The 17,582-nt window shown below is 48.5% G+C and overlaps 1 protein-coding gene and 1 long non-coding RNA gene across 3 annotated transcripts in view; both read right to left on the bottom strand.

Moving 5' to 3' along the window:
- Positions 1-8,591, bottom strand: part of LOC113923482 — a 33,785-nt gene extending 25,194 nt beyond the window's left edge. The window contains exon 1 of the long non-coding RNA XR_003520340.1: positions 8,350-8,591. This is a non-coding gene — a long non-coding RNA (uncharacterized LOC113923482). The remainder of the gene's footprint in view (positions 1-8,349) is intronic.
- Positions 8,592-11,570: 2,979 nt separating this feature from the next.
- On the bottom strand, positions 11,571-17,153 carry PRLHR (prolactin releasing hormone receptor). Of its 2 annotated transcripts, none has more exons than XM_027596442.2 (2): positions 17,122-17,153; positions 11,571-16,523 (listed from the first exon to the last, which is right to left on the bottom strand). In XM_027596442.2, exon 2 carries the CDS (start codon positions 16,515-16,517, stop codon positions 15,405-15,407), a length of 1,113 nt encoding a protein of 370 aa, XP_027452243.1. In that variant the 5' UTR covers positions 16,518-16,523; positions 17,122-17,153; the 3' UTR covers positions 11,571-15,404. The 2 variants fall into 2 exon arrangements, with proteins under 2 accessions (XP_027452243.1, XP_027452242.1); XM_027596441.2 differs by lacking the exon at positions 17,122-17,153 and adding an exon at positions 16,795-16,907.
- Positions 17,154-17,582: the final 429 nt, after the last annotated feature.

The following is a 17,582-nucleotide window of genomic DNA, read 5'->3' on the forward strand; positions in this document are numbered from 1 at the left end:
GCCTTGGAGCTGCCCAGCACCTGGAATCCAGACACGGTGCTGAGTACTAGACATCTCTGGGCTTCAGGAGCACGGAGGGAAAAGGCAGCCTCTGAGTGCTAGCTCTCTGGTGATAAGGATGACGACAATAGCTTATTTTTCAGATGAACATAGGATCTAAGAGTTATGGGCACCCCCATGTTGGTTGCAGCATTATTCATAGTAGCCAAGATATGGAGACAACCTAAGTGTACATCAACAGGTACAAGGGCAAGGAAAGTGTGAGATTACGTGTAATATACATATACATATACATATACATACAAGAGATTGTTATAGATTTAATCTCACATTTTCTTTGTCCATATAAATATTATTGAACCATGAGGAAGAAGGAAATCCTGCCATTTGTGACAATATGGATGAATCTTGAGGACGTTACACTAAGTGAAATAAGTCAGACAGAGAAAGACAAACATTGTGATCACATTTATATGTGGAATCTCAAAAAGCCTAACTCAGAGAGACAGCGAATGGAATGGCAGCTACCAGGAAGGCATGGGGGCGGGGGGGGCAGGCGGGGTGGGAGGAGATCCTGGAATGTTGGTCAAACAGTACAAACTTCCAGTTTTAAGATGAATAAGTTCTGGGGACCTATTAGACAGCATGGTGACTATAGTTAATGATTCTTATATACTTGGAAGTTGCTAAGAAAATAGATCTGACATATTCTCACCACAAAAAAAAAAAAAATGGTAATTATGTGATAAAGGTGTGAGCTAACACTATGGTGGTAATCATTTTACAATACAGAAGTGTATCAAATCAACACATTGTACACATTAAACTTACCCGATATATTTCAGTTCCATCTCAGTCGAGCTGGGGGGATAAACTAACTTTTCATGAGTAATATATGCCAGACCTTTTCTCAGTGTTGTGTGTGTACTAGTCCATTCGATCCTGACAGTTCTATATAGCAGGTGTATTTGTCACCCCACCAACAGGTGAGGAAACTGGATCTTAAAGTTTGGCCAGTGTCACTCACTAGTTTTTTTTTGGGGGGGGGGGTTGTTTGTTTGTTTTTTTAAAGGAGGGTTTGATTGGAATCCAGGCAGTTGAGGCGAGGAGACCGAATGAACTTCCTCCGAGCTCAGACCCAGGGTCCAAGCTGAGTATGTGACTGACCAGCTCCTGAGTCATCTGATCCACCATTTCAGGCTCTCGAAACCCACGACCAGGACTAGAGTTGGTCCTAAACTTGGTGGAAGTGAGCCTGCAGGTGCAGACACTTGAGTGGAAACTGAGGCCTGGTGTGGACCAGCAGGTTCTCCTGTGAGGACAGAAGCCACTTTGGAGCTTTGGAATAAGACCCATGTCCAAAACCTGGATCTGTCCCGTCCCAGCTGGGCACTTAACCTCCCTGAGCATCAGCCTTTATGTCTATAAAATTGGGCTGACAAAAACATCCCTTTATAAGATCGCTGTAAGGATTCCAAGAGATCATGCAGGTAAAACATATATTGCCGTGCCCAGTGCCCAGAGAGCTCCCACAAAAGGCTCAGGATGGTATTTATTTTATATGAGATAGGGAGAAAGTGATTAGGGAACTACAAAAATCGAAGAATTTTTGGAACTTTGAAAATGAGACACAATAGTGGAGGTTCTATAAATCGGTGGTTCTCAGCCTGGGCAGCACCTTAGAATCACTTAGGGGACTTTTTTAAAAATCCCATTCCTGCACCCTGCCCCCAGACCAATTACATCAGAATCCATGGGGAGGGGACCTAGACATTGATTTTTTTTTTTTAAAGCACCCGGGTAACTAGTGTTCAGTCAGGGTACAGAGCCGCTGCTAAGATGCACAAGAATTTGGGTCCCCCAGAAACCAAGTGATGAGGCCCTCGCCAGCTTTCTTCTGAAACTAGAAAAGGGTGGTCTCTCCAATAGTAAAATCAAAGCTCATGGCCCCCTCTGACAGCTGAAATTTACACAAGGTTTGGACAGGTCTGTTCTCAACCTCAGTGTTTCAATTAACAGCTCCTCCCGGCTTCGGTGACATGGTGACAGATGGATGAAATGAATACGCTAGGAGATTAAATAACGGGGAGATGTTATGCCAACAAAATTAACTTGTCCAGCCCTGTTCCTTAGCAACTGCACTATTATTTCAGGTTTCCTTTCGAAGCGTCTGGTTATTCACACCACTCCCTTTCATTAAAATGCGAGGCACCATTATTTATAACTTCAATGAGAAGGAGAGAAAAATCAAGGAATGAGGCAAAAGAAACTTCTAACCACCCTTCAAATGGCATCAGGTGGGCCCTGGACAAACAGGATCGAACTGGCAACTTGTAAATTGGGATGCTTATTTCATTTTCCTGCAGACGTCGCAATCTGCGCCCCTCCAAGGCTTCACAAAGCAGTCCTGCCTTTTATGAAAGCACAGTGCAGTTTCCAATCCAATCAGGGGCTGCCCAGATTGTCATTGTGTGGGAGTCAGGCCCTGAATGCCGGAGTTCAGGACACAATGTTCTCAGAAGAAAATCGCTTTTGTGCAGCAAGAACAGGCACAGAGTGGGTAACCGGCGGGTTGTCAGAGGGGCTGGGGGAACCCTCCTCTTTCTAAACTCTGCCCAGCTGAGTTGCCAAAGACCCATCCTCTTCTCAGATGGAGTCTCCCCTGGATGACCAGCAACTCCCAGGCTTGGCGGAACTCTCCCAACTTCACTGATGGAGTGTTCGCAGCTCTGGGCAGCAGGAATCCCTGAGATACAGTGCCCGGCCCAGAAGCGTGGCTTCTTGTCAGCACCTAATCAGATCCAGCTATGCTCTTGGCTGCCCTGGCCTGATCATCTTATTTATTGACCACTGTGCCCTTCTGGTCCCAAATGATTTTTTTAAGTATCTTCCAGAAATCTCTGCCTACAAGGTTTGCTATCGTTGCTCTGGGCTTGAGGTTAAGAGTATATCCATTTTATCCTTGGAAGCTGGGGTTGTTAACCAAGGTTAAGAATTCAGTGGGTCTGGGGGGTGGGGGGGATGGGTTAGCCTGGTGATGGGTATTAAAGAGGGCACGTTCTACGTGGAGCACTGGGTGTTATGCACAAACAATGAATCATGGAACACTACATCAAAAACTAATGATGTCATGTATGGTGATTAACGTAACAATAAAAAAATTTAAAGAAAAAAAAGAATTCAGTGGGTCTGTGAACTGGGATCAGAAAATAATTGACCTGTATTTTTTGACTCACCTATCACACACACCAAAAAAGGCATTTCCTTCCATTATGAATGTAGGCAAAAAGGCATAGTCCAATTAGAGACATCAGTGACTCTGTTACCAGTAGAAGTTACCGATTATTCGACATCACACTGCAACTGTGGCAGATTCTCCAAACACTGCTAATGCAAATCAGGTTTCAACGTTACAGTGACCATGTTACAGACCCGCCACTAGATATTTTATTTAGTATATTAATAAAGAAATGGGCATGTTAATACATCCCAACTGGAAGTTTTTAAATATTTTAACTCTATTTTTAACTGTGTTTTAACGTAATTGGTTTCCTTCGCAAACCTATGTGTCTTACGCACTTAAAAACGTTATCTTGGAACTTCTAGGAAGATATATGTACTTTTTCCTATTCCTCCTGTTAAGTGTCACTAAAAATCCTAATATTAAACATAAAGAAAACATAAGATTCTGAAAGGTAGAAGGAAGGACCAGATAGGAACCTTGGAACCCAGAGAACAACACAGTAGCATGCTCCCTGGCTTGTACTTCTGCTTCGTAGACCCCAGACTTGGGGCCGCAAACACTGGCAGCACAAAACACCACTAGGCATAGGCAAAATTAAAAGGCCCCCCCCCAAAAGTCTACTCTCTCTGGCCAAACACAGGAAAGAAGCTTAGCAAGACAGGTAACTTTCAGGCAATAGCTGCTCTCTACTCCAGCCAAAGACCACAGAAAAACTGTGGCCACACACACACTGGCTATTGTTCTGGATATGGTATCTTTGCTAGAAAAGATTAACATGGCCTCAGGTACGTGGTATGTAGCCTTTGATCAGGCAAAGGTATTCCTTTACTTTCCTATCAAAAGAAAACATCAGAAACAGTTTGCATTCAGTCTACATTTTATAGTTTTGTCCCAGGGCCATTAACTCTCCTGCTCTCCAGCATAATAGAGCCCAAAGAGGTTGACCAGTTGAACATCCATCAAATCACACTGGCTCACAACCTATGATATTGTGCTAATTGGACTAAATAAGCAAGATGAAAGTGATACATTTGGAGTTGAGCACAAGCAGGACCAGCCCCCATGTCCCTCAACACAGTTATATCAGCACTTCCCATCAGTTCACACCTACGTCACATGGGGAATCCCTCATGGGCAGCTGATGTTCTGTAGTAGGTTGGTTCAGTATGTTGGTACAAGTCAAAAAAAAAAAAAAAAAGATGGTGATTGCATTCTAGTTTCCTCTCAGTAATGGCCTTAAAAGACAATAGAGGCTTGAGTAGAGCTTCAGAAAGTGTACCTGATCATCCACTTTGTGTGGAAAGTGAAGTTCACCATGGTTAGAATATATATGGACTCATGGGCAGTGTTAAATGGCCTGCTTCACGTCAGGAACTATTAGCCCCTTCAGGGATTGCCTCAGTTGAAGAGAGCCACCTTATTCAAGGCCGTGCCTTCTTTCCTTACAACCTACATCCAATGACTGACATGGAGAATGGTCCCATGCTTCCTGTTCACATACGATATCCCAGATACTCCCATCAGGTTGGCTGAGGCCTCCACTGGGACGACCTTGCACTCAGCTTCTCCCTCTGACCAATAATCTGCTTCCTTTCCCTTCATTTTCCTTCCCTTCCCTTCCCTTCCCCAGGTTGTCGATCCTCAAAGAACTCCTTAATAAACAACCTGCATGCTAATCTCTTTCTCAGAGTCTATTTCTCAGAAAACTCAACTGGTGACCCTAGTCTTTGAATATGTTAAGACGAGCTCTGAGGTGAGTAGGAGTGCCCCTGCCCCAATTCATATGTTGAAGCCCTAACCTCCAATATGACTGTATTCAGAGACGGGGCCATTAGAGACAATTAAATGAGATCATAAAGGGTGAGATCTTAATCCAATATGACTAGTCCTTATAAGAAAAGGAAGAGACACCGAGGATATACACACAGAGAGAAAAGGCCATGCAAGGACACAGTATAAGAAGACAGCCATCTGCAAGTCAAGGAGACAGGCCCCAGGAAAAAAATTAAAATTGCCGACACCTTGATCTTGGACTTCAATCTCTACAACTGTGAGAAATAAATTCATGTTGTCTAAGCCACCCAGTCTGTGGTATTTTGTTATGGCAGCCTGAGCTAAGACACAGTTCTAGCAAACTAGCACAGAGAGCTAAAGACTAAGTTGAGGAGATTCCCCAGAAGAGAAAAATGATGAGATGTGGGGTAGTCTTGAAGGAAAGAAGCGGATCAGTAGTTTGGAGACTGGACACCAGGGGAACAGAGTGTGGAAGGGGTACAAGGAATGAGGCTGATAAGAAATTTTCATTTGGGGCGCTGCTGAAGGATTTGTATGATGTTTTAAGTACTTTATATTACTGGGACATAAATCATCTTTGGGTAACCAATGGTCTTTGAGGACCATCCCGGAAATTGCCTGCCTCCAGATTTCTTTTTGAGTCAGACAGTAAAGGTCCTCAAGATTAATGCTTTATGCTTCATTGGGTATTCTCTTACTTTCTACAGAAAGCATTCCTGATTGATGCAGGTATTAAGTACCTATGGCATAGACCCCATATTTTACCTTTTCTTCCTAATGCAGATAGGGCACATAGGAAACATCTAACCTAAGAAGACATTCAGATATCTGATGCTAATTTCTCTCAAAAGCGCTTTGCCACCTATTGTCTCTTCTCCATCCTCATTTGAACTGCCCTACCCCTAACCTTTCTTCTCCTTCTCCCAGAAGATGGTAACGATTCTCTAACTCATCTCCCTGCTTCCTGTCTCTCCCTGAACCACACTTTCCCCGTTGCCAGAGCTGGTTCCTAGAGTATGTTCTTGAACAAGTCATTTTTTTTTTTTTTTTATCTCCCACTCATTCTAAACCTGCAATGACTCCCTACCGCCTCCCAAAAGGCCCAGACTCCTTAGGTTGAAACTCAAATTAGGATGTTACATGGATAGGGGTGCAGGCTCTGGAATTCAGATCCCAGCTCCACCACTTAGTACCTGGGACACCTTGACAATTTGCTTGGCTTTCTTAAATGTCTGTTTTCCTAGCTGTAAATTAAGAAAAGTAGTAAGAATGCCTACTTCCTAATGTGTTGGGAGATAAATGATATAATGGAAAGTACCCAGCACATAGTAAGAATTCAACAAACTTATTTGGTATTATTAATCTTCCTGGCTCTAGCTTCAGCCAACCCATCTTTCATCCTTCTCATAAGCACAGCCAATACCCTCCACTGGACATCATCCTTTCACACCTCGGACCTCTCACTAATGCTCTTCCCTGTCCATAGCATGGTTTCCTGCCATTACTCTCTTTATTGCTTACAATCTCAGGAACTTTCAAAGTCTGGCTCAAAAGCCACCTAATTCATGAAGACTTCTTTGATCATGAAGGCCAAATGTGAATATCTCCTCCACTGAATTTGCATGGCACTTACTTGTGTACCACTTTCATGCTTAGGCGTGTCGGGGGAGTATTCCAGTTTCTTGTCAACTTGCTTTCTCCCCTGGCTCCCAATCTGTGGAGACACCTGGGCTGGCTCTAGCCCTCCTCTGAAGATACTGCGCCTCCGAAGATGGTCTTCACTAAATGACTCTGCCCTTTGGAGTTTCAGCAACCTCTCCCTCCCCTCCTCGGGGATGTTCCTGAAATCAGGGATGGTAACAGCTCCTCTGCTTCTACTAGCTACTGGTTACTGCTCAATCCTCATACTTACGTACACCCTCGCCTTTGTAAACAGACCCTTTATCAATAAACCCTCCTCAACTGTGTTGGGATGGGACCTGGCTGAAACACCTGTGGTCAAAAAAGGTGAAGCACTTTACTCCCCATGGGTCTTTGACCTTTGTGAATTCAACACACAAGAGGGATTCACCTCCCAACTCCTGGGATTCACCACACCTCCCAACCCTGGGTTGTCAGTGTGTCATTTTAAACACCAGCTATTGTTTGCAGGGGAACAGCTGGGGTGGCACCAGCCATGATCAGGTGCTGAGCAGGATCTGGAAACAGCCAAGGAGAAACGGGCAAGGCCTTTGTGTTGGGAGCCAAGGTTCCCACAACCCACTCAGATGGTATCAGTGGGAAGGCTCCACAAAGAATCATCCCCTCACCCTGCCCCCATCCACCAAGGGGCAGCATCCTAGTCTCTGTGATTACAACGAATTCAAACTGCTCTGCATTTCTTGCAGAGCTCTGGGAGCCCTTCTAAGTCCCAAAATTGTCTCTTCAACCAATGCCACTCACTGGCTGAAAAATGGCTAAGTAGTGGTACATTCAGACCACCAACTCCTCTTCAGTCAGCCAGCCTAGAATGAGGGCCATCCCTATGTCTCAACATAGAAGGCCATCGTTAATATAACTTTAAGAAGAGTAAATTATAAAACATTATGTACAGTTTAATCCCATTTTTGTAAAATATAAACTGCATATATGTGTGCTCCTGATAGAGTCTGGAAAGAAAAGCACGAACTATTAACAACTTCCCCAGGAGAGGCGAAAGGGAAATTTTCACCTATTCTTTTTTAAAGTAAAAGATTTGTTGTTTTTGTGACTTAAAAAATAATCTCGATGCTGGAGTTTCCTTATTCAGCAAGAAGCCTAGCTTTAGATCAACAATTTCGTGGAGCAGTGGGTCAACAGGTGATTTTTGTTTTTCTCCTGGGCTAGCTTCGTTCCACCTGCTGACCCCACATCTTCAAGGAAAACACGAAGTGTGTTCTGACCAGGTTGCAGGAACCTCCACTCCCAACATGAAGACCTTGCTGGGCACTGCCACTTGGTTCCCTCAGGAAAAACAGCCAAACACATTGCTGCAGGAGAGCCACTGGGAGAGGCCCCCCAAGGTCTGACTCCTCCTCTGGACCTGCGAATCCGTTTCCTTGCCTCTTTGCCTCCCACCCCTTCCCACCATTTCCACTAGCAGGATGGGATCTCTGGAGTCCCCAGCACATACACAATAAAAGCAGTTTTGTGTTACTTCCCACTTGGAGATAATGCACAGGAAATAGACAATCAGGTGACACAACCATGTCAGAAGCGGGGGGGGGGGGGGCGGTGGAGCGGGCAGCGCTCTCCAGGCAGCACCCCGCAAGCGCACACACACAACCACTCACCATGGAGGCCGCTGGATCCCCGCCCGCTTGCCGCACAGGCAAGGGCTCAACAACACGGAAACTGCAGATTCCTTCCTCGGAAGTCAGACGTTGTCTCCACAGTGATCAAGGGACACCTGAGAAACTCCGGATCACTTAGAATAGGGCGACAGAACCTGCCATGAAGAGGAGCCCCAAAGTATGGCTTCTCCACGCCAGGGCCGGGCAGCTGCCCAGGGCAAGAGAAGCTCCCCCAAGGACTGCCTGAGTGCATCCTCTCCAAGCCCCGCCACCAATGCCAGAATCTCTCCAAGAACCTTGAATGCGCCTCACCCGGCAGGTGGCAGCAGTCGCGCTGTAGCGCCCGGGTGCCTAGACCACCGCCTGCCCCGCGGCGCCCGCATCCCTAGGCGTCCACCTCCTGGCGGGGCACAGCCGCAGTGCCCAGGGGCTGGAGCCGGGAAAGAGCAAGGGAGGGGGCCCGAGATACAGGGCATGGCCTTAGCCTCCCCTCGGTTCTGGGAGTAGAGTGAGAGGCAGAGGATGGAGACCGAAGGCAAGCCCCGGAGTTGGGCGAGAACTGGAGGGCATGGAGTGGGCGCAGGTGCGGGCGGTTCCCCGGCGCAGAGCCGTTGCAGGACACTGAGCACCGGGGATGAGGCTCAGGCCCAGTCTCTGGAGCAGGTGAAAGACGCTCAAGCGCTGGGAGCGGCGGCAACACGCAGGCTGCCTGGACAAGCAGTAGCAGGGAGCCCTCCCTCCGCCTGCGGGCGCGCGGTGGTTGGGCCCGTCTGTGCTCGCAGAGGGGCTGGGAGGACCGCGGCACCGTCGGAGGCGACAGGGAGGCCACCACAGCGTCGACCACGGCAAGCCCTTGGTGTCGGTCCGGCGCTGTTGGCCACAACGAGGTCTGCAACAGAGGCGTGCAGCCCCTCGAGTGCAGCCCCTCCAGCGCCGCCAGCGCCTGGCTCGGCGGCGGAACAGCCACGACGGCATGTGGAGAGATGCTCGGCGAGGACAGTAAGCCCAAACACAGACACAGCGTGGTCGCTTGTCTGCAAGAGGACCACGAGGTAGCACAGGAAGGCGCCGTGCACTCAGTGCTGGAATTCGGGGGCCGAGGCCAAGGCCAGCGGCACAGGAGCCCAGGACAGAGGGCCAGAAGTTAATCATATGGTGCAGGGACTGCGTGCTGCTGCGGAGGTGGACGCAGAGGGGGTTGCTGGTGACTCCCTCTGAGCCTTTGAAAGCACATTCCTGTGGTGGGAGACACCCTCTGCCCTTGGCGGGGAGAATGACCCCAGCAGCCAGGCCATGGACACTCAGCTGGTCCCTGGGGGCCAACCCACCCTGGCGCCAGTGGGAGGTACTGGTGCCGGCGATGGACACGCTGGTTAGCCGGCAAGCCCCACCAGAACTCCTGGGTCCCCACGAGACTATCCTCTAGGCCGGCGATCCTCCTCCACCACCGGAAGTTGAACACCTCCTTTGCCGCAGGCCTCATGTGCCAGACGACAGGCCCTTGGGTGCCCTGATGGAGCCAATTCCCCACGGTGAGGTCGGTTAGGTCAGGCAGAAGGACCTGGGTTCTAGCCAGGTCTTGAGGCTTTGGCTCAGCTGCGTGTGGAGATAGCTTATTATTAGTCTCACAATAGGCCTCAGAAGACATCCATCTCTCAGAATGTAACAGTGTTGTGAAAACAGCCCAAGCTCTGCAATTTTACCACAGAAAGGAAAGGGGCTTTGCTGGAGGCGACTGGGGTAGGAAGGAAAGGGGAATAAAGGCTTGTTTTAAAGAAACCATTATGGCCATTGAAGGCACTTACCAGTGCTCTAGCTTTCCACCTGTGCTTGCCCTTGGCTCTTTTCCGTGATAACGAGGAGGTCAGTGTGCTTCCCAGTATCTGCCGCACGATGGGCAGTGGCCTCGGAAGGATTTGCCCCACATAGTGACCCCACACCCCGCAGGGCCAGGGCACCCATCTGACTGCCCCAGGGTATGTTATGCTTCAGCACTGAGCCCCCTACTCAGGTGGCTGGGCCATGCTCCTAGGATGAAGACCCAGGGGTGATTGTGGTGTTCTGGGTTAGAGAAGAAGCCCAGCACCTGACTTCTAACCCAGAGCTGAGACCTGGAGTTTTTATTTAATTTTTCCAGCTCAAAGGATTTTTTTTTTTTCCATTACTTGGCAATACTGAGCGTGTATGGTGGGGGAGAAGAGAGTAGCTTTCCATTCATCATTAGATGTCACTCCGGAAGGAGGAGATGAGTTCTGGGACTGTGGGATTTAGTTGTCAGCAAGTCAAGAAGAGGATTCTTTGAGACTGAGAGAGGGAGGCAAGGAATACTTAAAAGGGGAGATTGTCCTTTGCTTTTTCTGGCTCTGGTTTTCTCGTTCCAGCCCCAAACATCAAAATGAAACACATTTGACCTTTTGTTGTTAGGCCCCCCTTAAGAGCTCTCTCTGAGATTTAGCACATTAAGGGCCCAGCTGGAGATCCCATGCAAACTCCTGTTGTCCACCTCTGCGTGCAGCTTGTCTGGGAAACGATCAATTGTGTGAGCTTCAAGACCCCACAGTGGGCAGGAAATGCAATGGGCAGCAGCCCTCCACTGATTTGATGAAGCCTGCCTCTGCAACAGAACTAGCCAGAGTATCTCTCCAACATGATTCACTTTATACGAACCCACAAGAAGGTGGATGCTTGAATCCCACCACTTCCCACTGGGGAGGAGGGAGCTTTAGATCGGACGTATATTATAGATAATATGAGAAAATAGCAGAAAAGGGCCAGAAATAGAGAAATCAGTGGGAAACGAAGAGGAATTGAGTTGGAAAGCAGAAAAGAATGAGTGTGCACACTCAATTTTCAAAATAAAGCTTTCTACTTCCAAAGAGTGATGGAGAATGCACAGTCTTTTAACATATCAAGGTTACAACTCTCGTTCATCCAAAGGAATACTTTACATGCCCAACATCTGTATGTAGCTTATCTCACTTTGCAAAATAGGTGGATCCCTGGGAAGGTGTCCATAAATGTATTTTTAAATCTTATTTTGTAAGTGTCAGAAAATCCTCTTTGTGACACTGTCATGAACATTTTGGAATCTAGATGATCAAATTTGGTTTATAGACCCATGTGTTGGATGTTTTTAAATTTCCCAAGTGATAGGTGGAAACAAGTAATAAAATGCTAGCCTTTAAATAATGATCCAGATTAAGGATGAATATAGAAACTAAGCATGAAATTCTCTACTCTCCTTTTGATGGACCTGTCAATTTAGGCACATGCAATTTTGGAAAGCACAGAGCTTGGTACCATGTACTGAAATGCTGTCATTACTGAGATTGGAGCCAGGGGGTCATAGAAGACCCCAAATGAGCAGTTCATATCTGGAATTAGCTAGAAATGACAAATCCAGATTGAGTAGCATGTTATCCTTGATACGATTTATTTTTGCTTTGACCCTGGCCATCCCAAGGTTATGTAGTTTACACTAGGTATGTAACTTGAGCTGGTACTACTGATTTAATATTTATTGAGCACCCAAAAGGCAGCAAACAGTGCAAGCCCCAGCCTGAAGAGCTTCATACCGTGAGTCAGTAACACATGCATCTTACACATATAACAAAGACATCAAGGCATGGAGGGAACTCCATTGAAGATCTACCTGGTAAAACAAAAGTGCTCCTGACCTCTCGCCTGTGGGGGATGGACCCTGGGTTCACTCTCAGATCTAGCTACGCTCTTTCCTGGGTCCCCTTGATGTCAGCTCCATGCCTCGCATTTGCAAGACTACTAAATGTTCATAAATGCAAGCCACAGGACCGAGACGGTTAAGTAGCCCACCTGAGAAAATAAACCTGGAACTGAGCACCCCCAATAAAAGAGCAGGCAGAAAATCCACAAGAACAAAAATGCAGGAAGGTTACATCAATTGGAATATTGTTACCTTAGCATCTCTCACAGTTGCTATTTCCAGGTAACTGTTGCCAACACATATTGAAACACTCCCTGGCTGATTTACTGAGATAAATCTATTGATTGGCTGCCAAAAGTGAGACCCAGTGACAATGCTTGCAAAGAGGATTACAGAACCTCCTGTCAGCCTCGGAATGGGCTGTTGCCAAGTACCCGGCTGGCTCCGTTCCCAGCTTTATGGTTTGTATGACTCCTTTGCAGGAGGAGGACTGGATGCTTGGTATTAACTAAAATAAATTACATTAAATAAATTTTCTACCTCAGCGCTATGTGGATTTCTATAGGACTCACTTCTGAGAGATTTTTTTTAAAGTTCATTTGTTTTACAGTCAAACTAGTCCCAGATAGATTTGAGATAGGATAAGAATTAATTAGTTGCTGTTCAGGGGGCAATTTGGATCATTCATAAAGATGTTTATAAACACAGCATAATTCTCCAGCCTCTTTAGGCTCTCCATAAAGTCCATGTAAATGTTAAAATTTTTAACTTAAGTTGTAGGCTAGAAACAGCGGGTGGCTTTTCTAGTAATTAATGAGGACACTTTCTTCTCACAGTTGATGTAGATTTCAATCAAGCTCATCAGAGAACACTTCAATTTTTTTAACACCCTGGAAACCAGGATTTGGAATAATTCATGGTGTATAACTTTATACTGCAAATGAATCTAAAGTTGAAAAAAAAAACTGATTGGACTCATGCACTGCCTTACACATAGGAGATTTGTAAGAAAACTGTTGAATGAATACCTATATATTTTGATTATACGGATTTGCCTCTGTGTGATTCACGAATACTGGTCTGAAGACTAAAAGAATATTATTCCCCAAGTGTAGCATGTAACACTCTGACAGAATTCAACTCCAAATTCATAATACCTTTGGCAGGTATAAACAAAGCTTCATTCAGATGTTGCTGAGATTCATTAGAGGATAATTCTTAAGGGGCTTAACCTTGGATGCATATTAAAGTCACCCAAAGTGCTATGAAAAATGCTGAGGCCCGGGTCCCATCTCAAATCAGTTGGACCCTCTGGGGATAGGACCTAGGCACTGATGTTTCTTGAAAGCTCTCCAACTGATTCTAGGAGCAGCCAGAGCTGAGAACCAGTGACTTAAGCCTTCCAAAACTGAAACCACAATTAATCAGATCCTTCCCCCAACTAATCCCAGCCTTTCCCCAATCGCCTCCATTCTCCACACATTCCCATCAAAAGAATGCTCTGAGGAAACATGAAATGTCTGTCTGGCCTTGAGCCTCCCAAGTAATAGAGCTGCTGGAAGCACAGGAGTCAGCCTCTGGGATGCCTGGGGGATGCGCTCGTTTGGAACGGGGGAGTCACATAATGCTGTTGGTGGGCTACATTTATTAGAGCATAAGCTTTGTTCTCCACATCCACAGATGAAGCTGAAAGTTAGTGATTTGTGCCATTGCCAAAGGTAACTTGCATCTCCCAAGTTAACCTGCTTTTTTCTTTCTCCCAAGCCAGGCTTTTCCTGCCCTCCCCCATGCTGCGAACAGTCTGGCTATATAACTACTAAAGATACATATTGCTAACTAGCCCAACCAGGAATACTTACTCTCCCATCAGTGGCTGCTGGCATTGGAGTAATAGGACTTAATTCTTGTCATCCCCAAGTCTTTCCCCTCTTTCCCTTCCTTTCCGGGCACACTTTCATGAGTGAATGAGCTCATTTTAGAGAGTAAGATAAGGAGAGAAGTTAATTCTACTGTATAGTGAGCTAAGGTGGTACTGGAGTCTTACAGATGATAACAGACTTGCAGTTGCTGCACTAGCTCATGCCCTATATGCTCAGGGGCTGATCTGACAGGTGCATATCGTGCATCACTTCCCAAGACTCTCACCCTCATTGTCCAGTCACTACTCCCACATCAGTGTGAAAACCCTTGTCCCAGGGCACTTGTCCTCATATACAAAATTCTCAGGAGGTGAAGGTGAGGATTATCAGCCTGGTATCATGGCCCAACAGTCTTCATCTGACCCCTTAAGCCTGGAAGGAATGAAATGTTTGATTGCAGTTGGGTGGGAGTTTATTTTTTGGTTCCAGCCTTAAGTAAACTTCTCCCAGTCCTTGCATTCTGGGTTGTGTTCCAAGCGTGTCACCACCGAGCAGGTGCTGAGCAGTCAGATGACAGCTGTTGAACTGTCGCTACTGAGCAATTAGAGAATGCAAGAGAATGCTTTGGAACATGGTTCACATTGAATATTCAGAAAGCCAAATATCTGTGTACCTGCCCTGTGGCAAACACTGGGTGTGTATACACAAACACACAACACACAGAGATGTCTGTCCCGTGCACAGTTACATGCCCCCTTAAGTGATTTGGACCTTTCCTTCTTTATCCCTATATATCTACCCCTTCATTGACTAATTCATCTTATCATTTTCAAATAGAAGTTAGGGAATAAGGAGGGGGGAAACAATAGCAAGACCTTTTGCAAGGTGGCTCCTGAGTGGTTTTGTGCTATAAATTCAAGTGAATTTCAAAGTAAAACCCTTTTGGTGTGGAAAGGTCTTATTCAGGAAATGCTGAAATCCCAGATACAGATTTGTAATACATATTTCCCTGGAATCCTAGGAATTAATGGATTCAGATCGACTCATCAGTATCAGGTATGACAGCTCAGTTGAGTCCTTTTTAAAAGGCAACCCGAAAAGCTTCACCAGCCCCAACGCAGCCATTTTAAATCTCACCCCCATTGTTCCTTCAACTCACCATTGAGCAAGCAGAAGGGAAAGCAAGGAAGACAGCCACGGCTCTGAATTACTGTCGTGAACCAGGAGAAAGAGCTTTGTTTGGCATTCACGGGCGTAAAGAGGAAATAATAAATCCTCTCCCCTCTCCCTGGCCTCTTCCAAGCAAAGCACAAGACTCCCACCAAAACCCACTTCACATTTTACATAGACACAAGGACAAGGCAAGGCAGCTGGACAAGAGGGCTAAGCTGGAAGTTTTGCCACGTATTGGATTAGCCCTGGTGCTGGGAATAAGCGCTCCAGTCCGGCCCCAGGTGGGCACCCTCGAGACGAGTGGACGTGGAGCTCCCCAGCCAAGCCCTGGCGCGGTGGCATCAGATGACCACGCTGACTGTCACGGTCTGGCCGTGCGGCGCGATCTTGCGGGGCCAGGCAAGCAAGAGCTTGCGCAGCTCCTCACGAAAGTTGTCGTGCAGCCAGGCGTAAATGAAAGGGTTGTAGCATGCCGAGCTCATGGCGAGCCAGTGGCAGAGCAGCTGCACTAACCCGAAGGCGTAGGGGTCTATGGCGTGCGGGTCGAGGTCCCGCAGCAGGTTGAAGACGTGCAGCGGCAGCCAGCAGACGGCAAACACCACTACGACCACCACCAGCAGGCAGAAGGTGCGGCGGCGCCGCGCACGGTCCCAGTCGGCCTGGCTCTGGGTCACGCAGCCCGGCACCACGCGGTTCCGCAGCTTCACCGACACCCGGACGTAAGACAGGAGGATGACCAGCAGGGGGAGCAGGTAGGTGACGAGCAGCAGCCCCCAAGCATAGAGCTGACGCTGGCGCTCCTGAGACCCCCAGAATTCCTCGCAGAGGCGCACACCGTGCGGCTTGAGCTCGACGTGGTACGTGTGCACGGCGGCCGGCAGCGCCAGCACCGCGGACAGCGCCCAGATGGCCAGCACTGCGTAGGCGCTGAGGCGCAGGGAGATGCGCCGGCGCAGCGGATGCACTAGCACGACGTAGCGGTCCACCGCGATGGTGGTGAGAGTGAACACCGACACGTAGACGGTGACAGGCTGCAGGAAGAAGACCAGGTGGCACAGGCCGCCGCCGAACACCCAGCCGCGTGGCTCGAAAGCGTAGGCCAGCGTAAGCGGCACGCAGGCGGTGCACATGAGCACGTCGGACAAGGCCAGGTTGCCGATGAGGAAGTTGGTCACGTTGTGCAGCCGACGCACCCGCGCAATCACCAGCACCAGCAGGCAGTTGCCCACCAGCCCGACAACCACCACGATGCTGTAGAGCAGCACGATCAGCCCCTTCAGCCGATGCACCAGCTGCAGGCTTTGGAAAGGCGTGACGGCCTGAGCGCCTGGGTCAGCCGCCGACCCATTGACCGCCGAGGCCTCCGTGCTCTGGTTGGCAGGAGTTGAGGCCGCCGGTGGCAACCCAGAAAATAAGTCAGGGACTGGGGGGCCCTGAGTCGCCAGTGAGGCCATGGCCACCTGTCCAAAGAGAATCAAAGCCTGTCACTTCCCACTGTCCATTCAACCCTCCTACACCAATCTTGCCTCCCCCCCCACCTCAATTACCCAAATACTCCCTTTAGAATAACTGGCCAAAATAAATAACAACAACAATCAGAAGTGCTGTCATCCCCCCCTATGTAAAAATAAATCTATGGGAGATTACGTGTGCACAGGTTATTTAAACGTCTCCTATTCAATGTAGAGCCTTGGCAGTCCACGCAGGTCAGACCCAGAAGCATGGTCCTACCTGGTGAGTAGGGCTTGGCGGGCGGGAAAACGCTCCGGGCAATGAGGGGCCGAATCCCGGCTGTCCTCTAGCGGTCCTCAGCCCACGACGGCGGCGCAGGCTTCTCGCTTCCCCGCGGGAGCTCAACAGATTCAGGAGTTCCCAGTGGGCTCGCAGTTTTTGAGAGGGACTGGGAGCGCCTCCCCTCCGCCCCGCCCCCACTCCAGCGCTCCCTTGTATGGAAAAATGGGGGCGGAGCGCGCACCACCAGAGTCGGTGCTTAGACAACTAGGTAGAAGGACAGTGTGAAGACGATGGAAACAGAAAAGGGAGGAGGGTCAGACAAACCTGGGTCAGAGGGACGAGGGAAAATCTCGATGCGGGAGCTCGTTGCGCCTTGGGAAAGTCCTGCTCCGGAGGAGGGAGCGGCGGATGAGGAGCGAGGAGCGGCGTCAAGCGCTAGGCTCTCAGGATGACCCGGAGCAGGGTAAGCAGTGGAGTGAGGGATTGGAGCTACACCACGGGGTGTGAGGGAGAGCTGAGCGACCCGTCCTTAAGAGCTGGACCCTGCTTAGGGTCTGGGCTGGAGTGGATAGGAGGTTCTGGCAGGGATTTAAAATTGAAAGTCTGGAGCTCACCGCAGACCTTCAGGCCCTCGCCCTTCTCGGGACCCCCTGAGCCCTTCACCCAGGCTGCCGCGTGCCTGGAGAGCCACGAATCCAGCCAGTAACAGAGTTCAGAAGAGCGGACAGCTCCCGCGGCGCGCGCGCGCGCGCGCGCGCGCGCACACGCACACACACACACACACA

Source organism: Zalophus californianus, chromosome 15, assembly GCF_009762305.2.
Source record: "Zalophus californianus isolate mZalCal1 chromosome 15, mZalCal1.pri.v2, whole genome shotgun sequence".
NCBI classification, from domain to species: Eukaryota; Metazoa; Chordata; class Mammalia; order Carnivora; family Otariidae; genus Zalophus; species Zalophus californianus.